The following is a 19543-nucleotide window of genomic DNA, read 5'->3' as shown; positions in this document are numbered from 1 at the left end:
ATATATTTCTTAGAAATTAATGTTAAATAGCTTATGGTATTAAGTTATAATTTGAATTCTATACTATCTTCATCTTAAACCTCTGATATGAAAAACTCTGTATACAGGCATTTGATTTCATTTTAAAAATAATTTATTTTAAGCCGGGCGCGGTGGCTCAAGCCTGTAATCCCAGCACTTTGGGAGGCCGAGACGGGTGGATCACGAGGTCAGGAGATCGAGACCATCCTGGCTAACACGGTGAAACCCCGTCTCTACTAAGAAATACAAAAAACTAGCCGGGCGAGGTGGTGGGCGCCTGTAGTCCCAGCTACTCGGGAGGCTGAGGCAGGAGAATGGCGTGAACCCGGGAGGCGGAGCTTGCAGTGAGCTGAGATCCGGCCACTGCACTCCAGCCTGGGCGACAGAGCGAGACTCCGTCTCAAAAAAAAAAAAAAAAAAAAAAAAAATAATAATTTATTTTAACCAAATATCCAATTTAAACAATAAGGTCTGACTTTTTTCCCACCATGTTTGCTATTAACCTTTTCTAGACTTGTCCTTAAACTGATAGCTTTCCCTACTACATTAGATTCTCTCTTTCAAATAAATAGTCGTGTGAAGGAGAGACTACTTTTTATACCTAATACTTGAGGACATCTTGTGTTACAATCAAGAAATATATGATAATCTGTGCTAATGAAACAGTCCTAGTAACCATGGTTAACAGAGAGGCATTTTCTTCTTTTGAGCCTTGGGACTATCCTCACCCATAAGGAAAGCCATATTAGCTGAAAAGAATTCTTTTTTTCCCTCCTTTAATAGCAGATTTTGCCAACAGATTTTTACTTAACTCTAGAGATCTCAAACGGATCAAATTTACTTTCTTTCAATCTGAAATGAATGCGATACAGGGATTTACTCTTCATGCAACAACAGGAACAGAGAGAGCATAAAGGACTGTGAAGTCTGCAGGGCGTGAAATTAAAATTTTCACATTGATACAAAAGATACTGCTGAAGTAATGATATAATGTTATAATTCTGCTGTGAAATCTTCCGGTTTGAATAAAAGTCAATGCCATGTGACCTAACATTGATACAACAGTAGAAACATTTTGCTGTTCACAAAAATATTTATATCCTAAGAAAAAAGACAAAAGAATTAGGGAAACCTGCGGCAAGGACTGTGGTGAGGCATAAACTTACTGAAAGAGACAGTTCTGGAAAAGCGATGAAGCTTTAGCAGCGCTGAAGCAGGAACAAAGGGAAACTGTAATCCTGGCTGAGGAGGCCCCTCCAGGAACATCACAGCAATTCCCAGTGACTCCTAACCCTCCCACTGTCCACAGAGGTTCCACTGTTCCAGTGGTTTCAGGCCAGTTCCAGTCTTTGTTCTGCCACTAACTATCCTGTTCATTTGCTATCAGTGGTTTGTATTACAATTATGATCCACTCCTGAGATGATGCATCACTTCAGCTTTTACCAGAATCTGGTTCTTCCCCCACTAGTCTATTTCACCCAGAAGACAGGAGCTGGCTGTGGGGCATTATGAACTGGTCTAGAGAGAAGTTTTATTTTAGAGGAAGCACGTTTCTCAGTCATGAGCCAGACTGTGAAGACAGCAGACCCAGGCTGGATGGAATGAAGGGATGCTGACTAAGGACTCCCCTCTGAGCTATCTGGCACAACACTTAGTCCTATCTCTGCCAAGACGGCATCACTTCATTAATGGAGAACACTTAAATGCATTTGAGTGAAAGTCCATACTTTCATTTGAAGCTCAAGGCCAATTGCTCTTGAGCTTCAAAACCACCTTGGAATCTTTCTTTCATGGGTAATCTATCTTACTTTCATTAGGATTTGTATACCAAGGAGCTCATTTATATTCTATAAACACCATTTGTGGTGAGGCCATTCAGTATCTGGTAGGGCATGTGTCCCAGGCAGATGCTTCCAGACTCCATTAGGTTACACCAAGCACTAAGTACATAACTGTGGTGACTTCTGTAAGATAGACATCTTCCAGGGCATAGGAAATAGATAGCCCCTGGTAAGAAACAAGTTGAACAGCCCTTTCCGAGGCAAGGATTGGCTTCCATCCTGGCTCTTAAAAATGCTTCATCAGGGTTGCTCAGAGCCCAAGCGGGGGAAAAACCCTGAGGTACAATTCCTAGCATCCCTTTATTTATTCAAAGTAAAACATTAAAAAAAATCCTCCTGGCAAGGCTTTTATCTTATCTTCCTTATTATATATTACTATTTAATATGAGCATTAATCCAGAATATCTTTCAACTGTCAAAATGTAAAAGGATGAATTATTCATGCATGTTAAGAAACACAACTGTATACAAGGCTTGTACAAGACATGCAACTGTATACAAGTTTTGTCTGCTTTCTATATTGCTGTGCAGGTATTGGGGCTTGAAATTTCCTTTTTCACTCTAATTATTGGCTCTGGGTTTCAAGTAGCCCATGTGGTGAGAAGAGCTTGATGCAGGGTCCTTATTCTAATACAAATCCCAACCCACCTCAGAATCTCCCAGCTTTCCCATAGGAAGAAACAGCTTCTCACGTGCAACAATAATCTCTCTCCCCTTGTCTGCTAAGAGGCTTATGTTCCAACCAAGTTGATAATTTACTAGGATTTGGGGATGGGTTCCAAGCAACATGACAATAAACTTTTTTTTTTTTTTTTTTTTTGAGACAGAGTCTCACTCTGTCACTCAGGCTGGAGTATAGTGGCACGATCTTGGCTCACTGCAATCTCTGCCTCCCGGGCTCAAGCGATTCTCCTGCCTCAGCCACCTGAGTAGCTAAAACTACAGGCGCCCACCACCACACCCAGCTAATTTAGTAGAGACTGGGTTTTGCCATGTTGGCTAGAGTGGTCTCAAATTCCTGGCCTCAGGTGATCCGCCCACCTTGGCCTTCCAAAGTACTGGGATTACAGGTGTGAGCCATCGTGCCTGGCTGATGATAGGCTTTTAATCTCAGTAATAGTCATACTTTTTTCAGTATGTACCCATGACAACAAGAAAATCAATGAAAGCCTTAATAAGCAAATAGAAAATGTGTTGGCCAATTGCTATTGAGCTTTGAAACCAACTTGAAATCTTTCTTTCATGGGTAATTATTCTTTCTTTCATTAGGATTTATACACCAAAAAGTTAATTTATATCCTCTAAAAAAGCATAGTAAAGATGATTTGGTGAGAACATAGATCCAGAAATCTTAAGCCTAATGAAAATAACAATGTTCATGAATTTCCCTTTATTTATTTATTTATTTAGATAGTGTTTCGTTCTGTCACCCAGGCTGGAGTGCAGTGGTGCGATCGTGGCTCACTGCACCTCTAACTCCTGGGCTCAAGTGATCCTCCCACCTCAGCTTTCTGAGTAGCTGGGGCTACAGGCGCACGCCAGCATGCCTGGCTAATTTTATAAATTTTTAGTAGCAACAAGGTCTCACTATGTTGCCCAGGCTGGTCTCAAACTCCTGAGTTCAAGTGATCCGCTCTCCTTGGCCTCCCAAAGTGTTGAGATTACAGGCATGAGCTACTGCGCTCAGCCTCCTTTTATGCTTACAAAGACAAAAATTAGGTGGGCATAGTGGTACACACCTGTAATACCAGCTACTCAGGAGGCTGAGGCAGGAGAATCCCTTGAACCTGGGAGGTAGAGGTTGCAGTGAGGGTGTCTCCCACTGCACTCAGCTAATTTAAGCACAAGCCTGTCTTAAAAAAAAAAATGACACCCTTGAAGCCCAAATTGAGGTCATCAGTCACTGAAAAAATGTGACGTATGACCAATATCAGCTTCATGCTTGCTTAGGAAGAATGTTCAAATTAATGCCTAATAGTATCAAGAATGCCACTAAACAAATAACTTTCTTTTGGGGGCAGGTCTTGCTCTGTCACCCAGGCTGGAGTGCAATTTGGCCCAGATCTCAGCTCACTGCAAGCTCCGCCTCCTGGGTTCACGCCATTCTCCTGCCTCAGCCTCCGGAGTAGCTGGGACTACAGGCGCCCACCACCTTGCCCGGCTAGTTTTTTGTATTTTTTAGTAGAGACGGGGTTTCATCGTGTTAGCCAGGATGGTCTCGATCTCCTGACCTCGTGATCCACCCGTCTCGGCCTCCCAAAGTGCTAGGATTACAGGCTTGAGCCACCGCGCCCGGCCTAAACAAATAACTTTCATAGATAACTGTTTAACGATAATTTTTATGGTTAAACTCATAAACAGTTACGGACAATATAAAATGCTAAAATGAATTTCCCCACAAGAAATAAAGAAAAAGTAAGCCGAAGGAGAAAAACAGACTGTCTTTTCTTTTGGGGGAAGGCATAGCCCATTAAGATGAAAATGTTAAACATGTTAAAAGTAGTGTGTGTGTGTGTATGTGTGTGTGTGTGTATATCAATAGGTATATATGTGTTTATATATTTAAATATATCAACAGAGTATACAAAAATGTCCAGCTGAGCTGAAGATACATTAGCCAATTACCACTAACTACTTGATTCTATGTCTTCTCCATTATAAGTAGTCTTGCTGATAGTCTTTGATTTACACAGTGGCATTCTTGATATTATTAGGCACAGTTCTGAACATTCCTTCCCCAAGGCAGAGCATGTAGCCTACATTAATATACGATCATGTTTTTCAGTGTGACTGAAACTTCAATTTGAACTTCAAGGGTATTATCTTTTTTCTATGTCTTTCGGTTGGTGTCCTCCGTACAGTAAGATCTGAAGTTTTCCAGACATGATTTTGTTTAAAATTTAAAAAGTAAACCTTTGGTATGTTCACAGAGCATAATCTCAAGACACGTAAATTGTACTGGGTCCCTTGTCAACGGGGCAGTGCTTCCCATGGAATTGCTCTATGACATGCTGTGAATGACACAGGGTCTCTAAACTACTGACCATCACAAAACCCAATTTTTTTTTTTTTTTTTTTTTTTTGAGACAGAGTCTCACTCTGTCCCCCAGGCTGGAGTGCAGTGGCGCGATCTTGGCTTACTGAAAGCTCCGCCTCCTGGGTTCACGCCATTCTCCTGCCTCAGCCTTCCAAGTAGCTGGGACTACAGGTGCCCACCACCATGCCCAGCTAATTTTTTGTATTTTTAGTAGAGACAGGGTTTCACCATGTTAGCCAGATGGTCTTGATCTCCTGACCTTGTGATCTTCCTGTCTCGGCCTCCCAAAGTGCTGGGATTACAGGCGTGAGCCACCACGCTTGGCCAACCCAAACATTTTTAATGGGAAGTTTAAACAATGTTATTCTGAAATAAATTACTTAATTATTTTTGGAAATGTTCATTTCTTCATACTTTATTCTCCAAATGTGTAAATTACTCTGAAATCAAGAGACAGATGTACCTATTTTTGTGTTGATTTTTATATCTAAACAAAGGGTAAGGTTCAGACGGATAGGACAGAAGCCTGGAAAACTTAGGTTCCATGTGAAGGGACTTTTTCAAAGTTTTGCTGCTAGCAAGCTATGGAGGCAGGATAAATCCAGATCTTCGGCCTTTAACTCTAATGCCCTTTCCTCTAAGCTCTGCTGCCTGTCAACATGCAAGGATTTTAACTTGAGAAAATGCAAACAATAAACTAGCTGCAGACCAAAGCAAAGGTTTAGGAAAAGCTCGCTGATATGGCTGAACATAAGATAATGGAATCGCTAAGCAAAGCATATCTGATATCCTCGTTGATATCGACATTATCTATGCAATTAACTCCCAATGCAAACAACATGTTGACACTGCTCACACTCGGAAATCTGCTATTATCCTGTCTGGAAATACCCTGAAAGCCAAGATGTTTTCTAATCCTTACAAAATGGAAAAACCTTAAAATAGGAGAAAATGCAAGGAAGTTCCGGGACATAAAAGAAGTACAACTAGATGCATAAGGTGGGCAGAAACAATGGATTTTTTGGAGATATGGTGAAGACATAAAGCAAAATAGACGTCTACTGGAATGTCACGGATTGGTAAGTTAAAAAGAAACATTCACTTTGTTTGCGACCATTCACTAATTCATCCAGCCAACAAATATTTATTTAATGTCTATTATGAGCCAGGCTCTGCTCTATTGCAGGGATGAAAAGAATAGAAAATAATAGAAAAAAATACTTGTGCTCATGAAGTCCACATCCTTTGTGGGGCAGGAGAGGAAGGGGGAGAGACAAACAATAAATAAAACACACTAGTAAATTCCATGGCATATTAGAAAGTGATTAAGTACTATGGAGAAAGATGAAGCACAGATGAGAAAGACAGGTAGAAAGTATCAGGAATGTTTCCTTAGGAAATTTTCTCTTAAACGTTGCTGAGGGTTCCCTTACAGATGATGGGTCCATACAAGTTTTTTGTAGAGAAGACTGACACCAACAATATGTCTTAGTAATTAATCCCCAATTTCAACAATTTAAATTGATAAGTCAAGTTCTTTAAGGGCTTCTTAGTTTTTTCACTGCAGGCTTATTGATATATTTTGATAATCCCTTGGGAGGAGGATAATGATGACTAATAAAAATTGCTAATAGAAAGAAGATGCCCTGGGCTTGGGTAGGGGACAGAAAAAAGAAAGGGAGAATGTTGGTGTGCTTGGGTTAAGAAGTAAGGAGATGTGCAGTTCCAGAGCAGGGGCTTCCAAATATGTGTCTTTAGACAAAGTGCATCAGAGTCTTTTTGAAAAAATCAAAAATACACACCACTGGAGCCCATTATGGGCAATTCTGATTCAATGAATCTGGGATGAAACCTAGAACTAGGTATTTTTTAAAGATTCCTAGTGATTCCAATGTGCAGACAGATTTTAGAATCACTGCTCTGAAGGGAATTAAATCCTTTCAGAATCTTATGAAATGGCTAACTATGAGGACAAAATCAATTATCAGTAACTTCGGTCAGTCCTTGAGTGACCCTAGAAACAGATATCCTAAAAACACACACACACAAAATCTTAACCCTATCATCTAGACAAGAATCTTACTTCCTACCCTCCTCTATTTAGAAGAAAAACAAATGGAGGGGAAGTCTCAAAACAATGGAAAATTTGCCAACATTGCATAAGGAAAATCCTTTGAATGCAGGGTCATTCATAAACATGTGGCTTGCTTCTAAGCCACATTTTGGCAGAGGCACTGACACTCAGGGCATTTGGCAGAGGGGCCAGTATCACTCACATGTATTGTTTTAGATGCCCAAAGAAGTCTTGTTTCCCAGAGCACAGAAGAAACCTAACACTGAGTGCTCAATATGGACAAGCATCAAGTTAAAGGCTTTGCATACACAGTCAAATTTAATCCTCCGAGCAAATTTATAAAATAGCTATTAATATTCATATTTTCACATAAGGAATTAGGCATATGGAGGTAAAGTAACAGGCATGTTTGCAAGGTCAATATAAAAAATACAATCAAACTGCCCAGCTCTCAGATGAACCTAACCCTAATTCCTAACTCTTTGTTAGGGGATACACTCACAGTTTGGAATCACAAGAGCAAGGTCCAAATCCTAGCTTTTCCTAATTGCTTGAGTGACCGTGGGAAGTTCCATAATGACAACTACTATTTATGGAGCACTCCGTCATGCACCAGGCCTGTGCTACGTACTTTACATAAACTATCCTGCTTAATCATCATGACATGCCTATGAGGGAGATATTACTCCCATTTTATAGCTTAAATTAAATGATTTGTTCAGAACCGCATAGCTAGCATTCAAACCTAAGCCTTTAAACCACAGAGTTGTAATTATTACACCTGGGCTTTTAATTGTTCTGTAATGGTCTTTTGGAGCTTTACTTTCTTGTGATTGTAAGGATTACATTAGGTAACATATAAAATAATTCTTACAAAAGCATTAAAGTGCCTAAGGAAGAGCCATTAAAAATATTTCTTAAAGTTGAAATTAAGGGAATTTGATAACCTTGGACCAAATGAACAACTCTAAAATGGCAGTTCATGAGGCTAAAAGCTGTGAAATGACAGCAGGAACTGGCAATACTGAACAGATGTCACCAGTCATAGCAGTTTTCAGAGTTCAGTACCCTGGAGAAGACTCAACAAGGAAGGATAATCCTTATCTATTGCTAGGTTGACAAAGGAAATAAGATATTTATGTCATACGGGCCAAGAGTAACTTTAGGGTTTTTGCAACTACTTGGAACTACTGAGTATAAAATTTTGAAATGTGCTTGTCTCCTATAAATGTGTTCCTTTCGTCTTCTTTTTAAACATTGTTTCTAAACTTATGGAAGTAATATAACATTGTTGTAGAACATTTGAAAAATCGTGTGAAAAATAAAATAGCTATTACAACCTCCTCACCCAGAACTTAGGTCTTTAGAAAGATTTCCTGAAGCCAAGGAGTAGAATTCTGAATGAGTAGTAAATATAAGCTGTTGTAATGTACATTTTCCCAAGTACAATATATTCTTTCTATAGTAAGAATGTCTTGACAAGCTCCTTCAAGCTGAATTCACTTCTTGGAATTTGCTACATCATTATTATTTCTACCTAGCCTATTTGTCTTTATTTTCCTAACTTACACACTATAAACCACTGTGTGTAAGAGGAATGGATTCTTATATTAATGGCTTTTAACAGTGGGAATTACAGTATTAGCCCAACATCATGACTTAACTAAAAGCAATATCTTTTCATCAAACACCTAAGAATTTCCATGCATTCTATTGTTCTTGGTGGTACAGCAGTGGCCTGGAATTCCAAGTTATCAACCCAACTAAATGAAAATCCTTTTGAATGGCTGGGCTTTTTACCCTCTTCGTCAAACATGGTAGACAGGCAAGTTTATAGCTTCATATTTTCTTTTACATGCTCAATACATTATTTTCTGAAGTTTCCAGATTAGTCCTTTTTACTATAATCTATTTATGTGCATCATTTCATTTGGTTTTAATTTTATTATTTACAAGATACTCAAAATAGAGAAGTTATGGTTAATGTTACTTTGTGTATAGCGAATACACTGTTACTCTGAGGGCAAGGAAAGCTAAAATCACGGTTCTCAGCCTTATAGCTCATACTTTAAAAAGTCATTTTGGAAAAATAAGAATAAATTCTATCTGATATTTTGAAGCTGAGCTTTAACAGTCATTAAAATCTTGACAATAATATGTAATTTGTATGAACATATATTACAAATGGATATACCTGTATATGCCCAATGTAATACCGGATATATAACTGGCATTTAATGAATAATAGCCACTATCATCACATAGGGTCATCACTTATATGCTCTATTATATACATGCAGCGAGGTCTGCTATTCAAACCTACTATGAAAACCCCAGCAGAGGTTTGTGATCTTAGTTTAGCTTATCCCTCTCTCCTGCTGGGAGGATAACACATGATCATTTCCTCTGCTAGGAACATGAGAAAATCTGGTTGAGTATTTAAAATATTTATGTAAATGTATAGGTGAGAAGATAGACTCATTAAAAAAAAATGGTTTTGTTACTGTTAGGATTCTGGACACAAATGCAAGTAAATATTGCAATTTGGCTGCTATGCATAATCGAACCACAACCCCTCCACTTCTCTGTGTAACTAAGTTTCTTTCTATCAAGTTATACAAACAAAATAATTTCATTGTTAAAGTAAGTTTGTCTGATTCCTACCCCAAATTGGAATTTTATCAGCTCAGTGCTTACACTTCAGAATCAAATCCAAGTTTCAGCCACTGTGGAAGAATGAAAAAACTCTGAAATTTGCGATTAGAAAAGCTAGATTCATGTCTTCTTTTCTGCTTCCTACTATGTGACCTTGGTCAGTTACTCAGTCCCTTTAGTTCTTATCTCCTCATTGTCAAATGGCATACTATTACTACTTACCTCACAGGATTGTGGTGCAATTCAAATGAAATAATGTACCTAAAATCATTCTGCCAATGCTAAAGTACTATGCTAAGAATTGTGAACAGGCAATTATAAATTTCAGTATTATACTTTTGTTCCCAGTATAAAAATGAGTGTGTGTGTGTGTGCGCGCGCGCGTGTGTGTGGCTTTTGAATCCCCTCATAGCTGTCAATTCAGAATTCTGTAGCTGAGATAAAACAGATCATTGTTACAATCAGGCAGAGCATATTTATATGATTTTCCCTTCTCTTCAGCTTGAATGGTTACTGGCAATGTGATATGGGAAACGAAATAGCGTCTGACCTGCTCACTGGGCTAAAGCCTTCGTTTATAACCTACAGAGAATGAAGAGGAACATCCTCTTTCTGGCCCAGCAAAGGAACAAAACACCATCAGTTGTTCTGGTACTTTAAAGGCTGTGCCATCATATCTGGAGCTGGAAGCAACTGGATTTTTCATGTTAAGTTACTTAAGATAACAATAAAGAGAAATAAATACTATATTCACAACAGAGACAAGATTCCTTCCAGACTGGGATTGGTAGAGTACCAGGTTTCAGATACTTCTGAACCTAGTTCCTGGCTCTTAGTCTCAGTGGGCCAAAGATCACACAAGCCACCTTCTAGTCAGCTGTGTTTAAACAGCTGCCTTGTAAGCATGGCTGTGCACAGGCAACTGTACTATAGAAAGCTCAGCAAGGCATAAGCTTACAGCAAAATTTTCAGAACACATTAAGTATATGGTTGACAGCAAAGGAAGGTTTTTTAAAACACTCAAACTAAACTATTAACATAATAACATGGAAATAAATCTATGTACTTATAGCCAACTGATATTTGACAAAGGTGTGAAGAACATACAATGGAAAAAGGACAGTCCTTTGAAAACTGGATATCCACACGCAGACATGCAGAGAGTGAAACTAGACCACCTATCTCTCATCAGATACAAAAAATCAAATCAAAATGGAATAAAGGCTTAAATGTAAGTCCTGAAACTATGGAACTACTTGAAGAAAACAAAGAGGAAAAGCTCCATGACATTGGTCAGGAAAATGCTTTCCTGGATACAGCCTCAAAAGCACAGGCAACAAAAGCAAAAATAGACAAGTGGGATTACATCAAAGCTTCTGCACAACAAAGGACACAAATAACAGAGTGACGAGACAACCTGCAGAATGGGAGAAAATATTTGCAAACTATCCATCTGATAAGGAGTTACTATGCAAAATATATAAGGAATTCAAACAACTCAATAGCAAGAAAACAAAGTGAGTAAAAAAATAGGTAAAAGACCTGAATAGACATTTCTCAAAGGAAAACATAAAAATGGCTACTGGGTACATGAAATAATTCTCAAAATCAATAATCATCAGGAAAATACAAATCAAAACCACAATGAAATATCACTTTACTCCAGTCAGAATGGCTGTTACCAAAAGGACAAGACAAGTGTTGGCAAGGATTGGAGAAAGAAAACTCTTGTATACTATTGGGTTGGAATGTAAATTAGTATAGCCATTATGAAAAATAGAATGGATGTTCCTCAAAAAATTACAAAAAGAACTACTATATGATCCAACCGTCCCACTGCTGGGTATATATCCAAAGGAAATGAAACAAGTATGTCAAAGAGATACCTGCACTCCATGTTTACTGAAGCACTTATAATAGCCAAGATATGGAATCAACCTAAGTGTCCATAAATGGATGAATGGATAATGAAAATGTGGTATATATACACAGTGACTACTATTCAGCCATAAAAAAGAATGAAATCCTTTCATTTGTGGCAACATAGATGAACCTGAAGGATTTTATGTCAACTGAAATAAGCCAGGCACAAGAAACAAATACTGAACTGGTTGACTTGGCCTCAATTGCTTTCCAACAAGCAATCTCACTTGTATGTAGGATCTAAAAACGTTGATCTCATGGAAGTAGAGAGTATGATAGTGATTACTAGAGGCTAGGAAGAGTGGAAGGTGAGGACATGGAGGGAGAGGGGTCATTGGGTACAAAGTTACAGTTAGGAGGAATAAGTTGTAATGTTCTATTACGCAGAAGGGTGACTATGGTTAACAATACTGCATTGTATTAGGTTGATGCAAAAGTAATTGCAGTTTTTACCATTACATTTAATAGGAAAAAAACCACAATTACTTTTGCACTAACCTAATCTATTTCAAAATAATTAGAAGAGAGGAGTTTGAATGTTTTCACCGTAAAGAAATGATAAATGTATGAGGCGACAGATGTGCCAGATTCTCTGATTTGATCATTACACAATATATGCCTGTATTGAAACACCACAATGAACCTCATAAATATGTATAATTATGATGTATCAATAAAAATAAACTATTTTTTAAAAGCCCCCAAATAATTTATCAAGTCCCTCAAAGCACGTACTCAAGCATTCCCCAAAATCTGTCAAGAAAAAAGAAGCTTCACAAAATCAACACCTTTCCCCATCAGTAACTCAAAAAGGAACAAAACAAAGTAAAACAAAACAAAAACCTTTAACACTTTTCTGTTGTCATTAAAAACTCATCTTTAAAAAAAAATAGCTAAAAAAGTGAACAGTACATCCTAGAAATAGGCTAATTCCAGTTCCAGTTCCGAAAATTCACTAGCTGGGTATGATTTGGTCAAATCTCCCTTTCTTTCTTCACATCTTACACACACAAAGGCACAGGGAGAGTACCAGCGGTAACTGTTTGTAGAAGTCATAGAAGAATAGAGAGAAGTGACCTTAGTAACTTTTTACTTCAGGGACTGAGAATCTAATCCTGTTGCTGTAGGCCTGGTGTGCCTCTGTTTATCAGGGTCCAACAATCACGGTGTTACCATATGACTGAAAAATACAAAGTTGACCAATATTTTTAAAGGTGACAAGATTTCTGTTGCATTGAGCAATCTCAGAAGATACTATCTTCATTTTAATATAAAATGTATCAGATCTACATGCCTGAATAGAAAAAGACACCAACATATAAAGGATATACAGCTGTAATAGGCATTCTTTCCCAGTCAAATTTGAAATAAAAGACCTGAAGATCCAAAGCTACATTAATGCAAATTCTGCCTGTTGCAAGTATACTTTTTGATTAAATTGGCATACATCAAGTACAATTAGAAAGGCTATTTATAACGAAGAAATACATAATTCTGCATCTTAATGTAGATGACAATTACAGCTGATGGTTGCTAATTATCATTACTTCTTTGCTTTGAGTGTTAGATATTTCCTGTATGATCTTTATTGTTGGCAATGGACACACCTAATTCTGGAAGGCACAAAATGGTTAATTATCAGTTATATCTGTGCTCATAACACATTCATTTTAGGAGCAAATGGTAACTTACCCAGCTCTGGTTTCGCACTGGAGACTAAAGGATCAAGTAGACTTGGTAAACTCTGACTCATTCATTTGGTAGGAAAGGTATTTATTTAACTTTCTTTTAGAACCAAGGCTCACCTACCCCGAGGTGTTCAGAATGACAGGGAGAGAGCCCCTCCACTCCTCTTTCCAGGTGGAGTGGTCTGTGGGGCATTGCTTGTTCCATTCAAGCAGAAATGAATGGTACATTTAATTCAGCTTCACCACCCTCTTGTGCCAAGATGACCACTGTGCTTATTCTCTTAGGCAGCTTAGGAGTGTGTGATCAGTGTGGAGAGCCAGAAGTGAAATGGAGAGAAAGAAACATTGTAGCTTTCAGCGCAGAAAACTCTAACGCCCCCTTTGCTTATGCTGTAAATTACATATTTATTTTGTTAGCATGAGATAGATGAATATTTCTACATACAAAGGTGCCCAGCTAAAATCAGGATAAGTGATATTAATGTCTTATGGTTAGTATTATTGAACCTTAAAAGCAATAAACTTTACGAGTCAATAAATATTACATTTGCAACATAGTTAACATTCCTTTACTGTCTCTAGCACTTATTACACATTGTAACTGCAAGTCTACAATACATTATTCATATTTGGGGTGTCACCAAGTGATGGATTGCTGTAGGAGAGGCTGTCCTTTAAATAAATCAACAAATAAAAATGCAAATGTTAACATTTTCAGGCACAACTTTTTCCATCTTGAATGGGGAATGAAAATTTTACATAGTATTGACAGCCGGCAGTGAGAACAATTAACAACTAACACTGTGAATGAGAAAGATACTCTGCCACACCTGTTTTTTCACCAGGACATGGAATGAAATGGAACTCTGCTAGGTATTTTCAGAGAACAAAGGAAAACCTGTCTCCCACTGGCATCTGTCTCACCCCCATCCTTGTTTGCAGGTCTTGAAAATTCTTGGAATTTAAGGTGGACAGGGGAAGAGCTTTTACTCTCGTTCCCATTGGTACTTTCAAAGGTTTGTTGAGATAAAGAACAATAGGCTCTTCTCTTACATTAAGAGTTTGCATGTAATGAGGATGACATGAAAGGCAAGAGGATAAGTGAGGCGCCACACATGTTAATTAGCTTGGCAGACTCTTTCTACAACATGCACATGTATCAAAACATCACATTGTCCCCTATAAGTACATGCCATTATTGTTTGTCAGTTAAAAATAAAAATTTAAAAAAGAAAAAAAAAAAGAGTTTGCATGTAACTGATATGTAGTCTATTAAAAAAATGCCTTTTCTACACTTTGAAATAAAAACAATTCAAATTATTCTGATTCTGAAATCTGGAGAGCCACCACTATGCCTTCTTGGTAACTGATTTTCATAGTACTAATTTTTTTTTTTTTAACTCTGCACTTCGTATAAGAGACTTACATGATGCCATCATGCATTTCCAAGGATAAAATCTGGTGTGCTACACATTGTTTTATTAATCCAAATGCTCATTACCTAGGAAGCTTCTGAGAATCTATATTTAGCTGATCTGCAGTATTAAGGACAAATAGATAATACTTTTTTAAAGTCTGTAAATATGACTCTTCACAGCAGTTTTAACCTGGGCTTGTAAAACTCTACAATGTTGATATGGTCCATTCAAAAGGTATGTGCTGAGGATGTTTTATAAAACTCTTACTGGGGAAACATGGTATTCCATTTTTTCATACTTCCCTCTAAACTGAAATGCAACTATCAAAAACATTAATATATTAAAGTGGTGTTAAAGATCTCATTTTAATCTTTAACAACAGGAAAATTAACTAAGATTGAAAATCCAGATAATCTTCCTTCTTTACCTCTAATTCCTCCAAATGAATCCCTCAAGGTGAGCTAGGATGGAGACCCTCTGAGCACAAGCTTTCAGCCACAATGTTAAGGGATCCAAAGAGGAAGCCCCATCAACATTTCAGAGTCACAACTTATTGTGGGTCTTTGGCAGAATGCCAAAAACAGTAGCGTTAAAAATAAAAGAAAGCAGCCAGGCGTGGTGGCTCACACCTGTAATCCCAGCACTTTGGGAGGCCAAGGCAGGTGGATCATGAGGTCAAGAGATCAAGACCATCCTGGCAAACATGGTGAAGCCCTGTCCCTATTAAAAAAAAAAAAAAAAAATTAGCCGGGCATGGTGATGGGCACCTGTAGTCCCAGCTACTTGGGAGGCTGAGGCAGAAGAATTGCTTGAACCCGGGAGGTGGAGGTTGCAGTGAGCTGAGATCGCACCACTGTACTCCAGCCTGGTAACAGAGCGAGACTCCATCTCAAAAAAAAAAAAAAAAAAAAAAAGCAGCAACAGTGAAAGGATGTGGCAAACTAGTTAAATTCTCTTTTTGATTGTGTGTGGCCTCCAAAATAGAGAGGTTGTCATTCTCAACTATTACAATATTTAAGATTACAAGGTTTGGAGTCTGAAATGCTGGCTTTGCCCGTTATTAGCTACGTGACCTTAGACCGTTTTTCAATGTCTCTGAGACTTAGTTTCCTAATTCTAAAAATGGGGATAATAGTACCACCTCATAAAGTTGTGAAGATTAAATCAGACAATGCATATAAAGGGCTTGGCAAGGTCCTGGGGACATGGCAGATACTTAATAGATGGCAGCTACTGTTATTATCTTTTGTGTTGGAGTCATTTCTCAAAAGTTCTTTAAGATGCTTACATTTCCAGCTCCAGAATTAAAGGAATGACAAAAAGAGCCAAAATAGGATGAACACACTGTTTCCTAGGTTTGGCTTCTGTGGAACAGCATATCTATAGGCGCTGGTCTGGAATACAACTTTTTAGAGGAGGAATAAATAATCTTTCTCTTCCTTTTGAAATTACTTCAAACCAAAAGAATAAATTTTAGAGTACATCTTTAAAATCATCAGACTTGAGACTTGTAATTTGGGCATTTCTACTTCGCAAAGCCAGTGGACTTTAAATTAACTACAAATTAAGTCTTAACATTTATATTCAATTCATTGGATAAGCTGCTATGAATTTAAGTGCTTAAAACCAATCATATCCCTGAGGAAACATAAACCAAGCCCTTTTGGTATTGATGTTTATATATTCAGCCTTAATTGCATAATGTGGGAGTTGGTTTATTAGATATAAGAAATTTAAAATAATACATTTCTTTCACTGACTCCAGAAAAGGCTGATCAAATGCTTAACCCCTCAAATGTGTCTGGTATAAGTAAATGTTGGTATTCCTTTAACTAGTACAAAAGCCACTATCATGTTCAATATCAATGATTTCAGCTAGTTAAACTTATAGTCTAAGTGTATAACTCCTCTGTGATAAACTGGAAAAGACCTGCTGCTAAAGAGACTTTCTGGTGAAGGATAGGTTTAGCTTTATTTAGGTTTCTATGGAAGCCCTTCCCATTACCATGATCAACTAACAAAGAGAATGTATAAAGAAAAGGACTCCATATGGTTCAAACTGGCCAAATCTAGATGCTTCAAAAGAAGGACCTCTCTTGAGAAAGAATCACTAAGAGTTGTCAAGATTTTTCCATTCCCTATTAAATAAACTTCAGAAAATACTCTCATAGGGAGAATAGTAAAAACTAAAGAATCTCTGAAGCTTACCGGGAGGTGGTGTGCTGTAATGATGGTGAGGCTGTGGTGACAAAATCCTTTAGGCTTCCTGTTGGCATAGGAGATGTGGATGCATCTTTTCTAACTCCTGTCATTGTACCTATATGAACAATAAAGAAAATAATTTGGGCATTCGATAAAAGAAAATGGAAAAGTTCATTCTCAGTAAATATATAAGACATCACAGGAATGTCCAAGCTTCAAAGGTAAGCCACTTGTTTCCCTGAAATGTAACAATGGCATATGAAAAACTCTCTTCGGTTTTGTAAACATGGGAAATCTATAATGTACTTCAAGAAAATATATTTGTGCAGTGACAGACTAAACAGAGATTTTGTTTTTAAACCTGATTGCCTAGCAAACCCCTGCTGATCTTGATTTACTGTGAAAATGCCCAAGGAGGTGGGATGTTTCATTTTGTTCCCTTTAACTTTCATAAGAAAGATTCCAGCACTTTGTACCTCTAAACCCTCCAAATTACATTGATCCTCTTTAAAACACTTTCAAGATACATATAACTCTGGAAAGTTTCTTTTAGAGAACTCAACATTGGCTAAAACACATGTCTTAATTGGAAGATATGCTCAAGTAGTATTCATTCGAGTGCCATGGGAAAGTTCCTAAGCAATAGTTTATCCTCCCAGGAACTGCCTGACTTGGCCTCAATTCCTTTCCAACAAGCAATGTTTTATTTGTAATTACTTTTCTCTTCTGCAGTGCGAAATAAAAATATGGTATGGACAGAAATATTATTTTTATTTTATTTTTCAGTTATTATTAGTTTCTAAACATAAAATACTGCTATATTTATCTTGGAAGACTGTAAGAATCACATTCACAGTTCTTCTTTTGGTTCTTTGAAAACTGTTATCCGGGATGCATGAAGTTATTTGGGAAGATCCACTCTTTGACAAAAGGGAGAGTATTCAAATAACCAAAACTTTGGAGTGCTGGGAATACCAGACCCTAAAATGCCAGGAGTGCAGTATGCTAACTTTGGGAATGGCAACAGGTTGCGTGCAACCTGAAATCATCAGGCATAGAGAAGGCTAGAGTCTTACGGCTACAGTGATTAGCATCAAAATGATCACCATTATCCTTGACTTCAAAACCTATACTCTTTATGTCAACTATTCTCTACTCTGTTTGTTTGTCTGTTTACTGAGACAGGGTCTCACTCTATCACTAGGTTGGAGTGTAGTGCTGCAATCACAGCTCACTGCAACCTTGACCTCCTGGGCCCAAGTAATCCTCTTGCCTCAGCCTCTTGAGTATCTGGGACTACAAATGTGTGCCACCATGCCAGGCTAATTTTTTATTTTTATTTTTGTAGAGATGGGGTCCCACTAATCTATTATGTGTAGATGTAAAAGACCAGCCTCTAAATGCACAATTCAGTCTTCTTTATATATAGAAATCCGAGGTACCCTCAACCCAAACAAGTACATATTAATACTGGCCAGTGCCAGGATTAAGCTTAGGCTTAGTTAATAGGGAGGGGAAGGAAGGTATGAGAGTAAGGACACAAGACACTCTTGACAATCACATAAAGAGACACAGAGGATTGGCTCAGTGGCTCACACCTGTAATCCGAGCACTTTGGGAGGCCAAGGCAGGAGGATCAGGCCAGGAGTTGGAGACCAGCCTGGGCAACATAGCAAGATTCTGTTTCTATATGAAATAAAATTAGCCAGGTGTGGTGGCATGTGCCTGTAGTCCTAGTCCCAGCTACTCAGGAGGTTGAGGCAGGAGGATCCCTTGAGCCCAGGAGGTTGAGGCTGCAGTAAGCTATGGTCATGCTACTGCACGCTAGCCTGGGCAACAGAGCAAGACTGTCTCAAGAAAAAAACAAAATCAAAACCACAGATAACACAAGGCAGTATAAGGTAATAACTGCTAACACATACAATATGCTTAGTGTATATATAAGTTTTATTGAGGTATAATTTGAGTATCATAAAATTTACTCATTTTAACTGTAGAGTTTGATAAATAGTAACTTTATATAGCTATGAAAGCATGGCTACAAGCCATTTTTTTTTTTTTTTAATTTGCATGGTACTTACATATTTCTTTCTAAAATCCAGTTTTAGAATATTTCCTTGCTTCAGAAGGTTCCCTCTTGCCCATTTGTAGGTAATACTTGCTCCCAGCCTTAGTCTGGTCCTAGCCCCCCTCTCTATCTCTATTGTTTTACCTTTTTTAGAAATTATTTTTTATTTTCATAAAAACTTTTTGTGATAATATCTTTATAACAAATTTGCAGATAGGGAAAATAAGCAATAAAGAGCCTATGTGACCGGCCCAAGGTCACTGAGCTGTAAGTGATGGAGCTAGTATCTATGTCCAAGATGAACCGAGCGCTTTGGCCATTATGTTATGCTGCTGTAATAAGTACTATGAAAAGTCTGAGGAATTAAGAAATGGGAGAGTTCACATTTGGCTATAGGATTTGGGGAACATTTGATGCAGGAGGTAGGATTCTTTGATAGGAAACAATGACAAGTATGGAATGGGAGACAGAGACTTACGTTAGCAAAAGCATTAAATTGAAAACCTAAAGGCTAAATATTTCATTTAGTCAGGAAATATTTATTGAACATCCCTATGTCCTTGTACCCTGTAATCACTTTAAATGCAGTATCTCATTAATCCTTACAACAGTCTT

General features: G+C 37.9%; 1 protein-coding gene across 11 annotated transcripts in view; it reads right to left on the bottom strand.

Moving 5' to 3' along the window:
* The window catches only part of KIAA1328 (KIAA1328 ortholog), a 384673-nt gene that overhangs the window by 34204 nt on the left and 330926 nt on the right, over positions 1–19543 (bottom strand). For 10 of the 11 annotated variants that reach the window (XM_031658950.1, XM_031658942.1, XM_031658943.1 and 7 more), the window contains one exon: positions 16867–16975. In XM_031658950.1, coding sequence (XP_031514810.1) covers positions 16867–16975 — 109 coding nt within the window. Of the gene's footprint in view, positions 1–11640; positions 12733–16866; positions 16976–19543 lie in introns of those variants that run through there. The other variant, XM_031658944.1, reaches the window with a different exon arrangement.

This window comes from Papio anubis, chromosome 19, assembly GCF_008728515.1.
Source record: "Papio anubis isolate 15944 chromosome 19, Panubis1.0, whole genome shotgun sequence".
Classification (NCBI taxonomy): domain Eukaryota; kingdom Metazoa; phylum Chordata; class Mammalia; order Primates; family Cercopithecidae; genus Papio; species Papio anubis.
The sequence above is the reverse complement of the archived record's forward strand: the minus strand, read 5'-3'. Positions and strand labels throughout refer to the sequence as shown.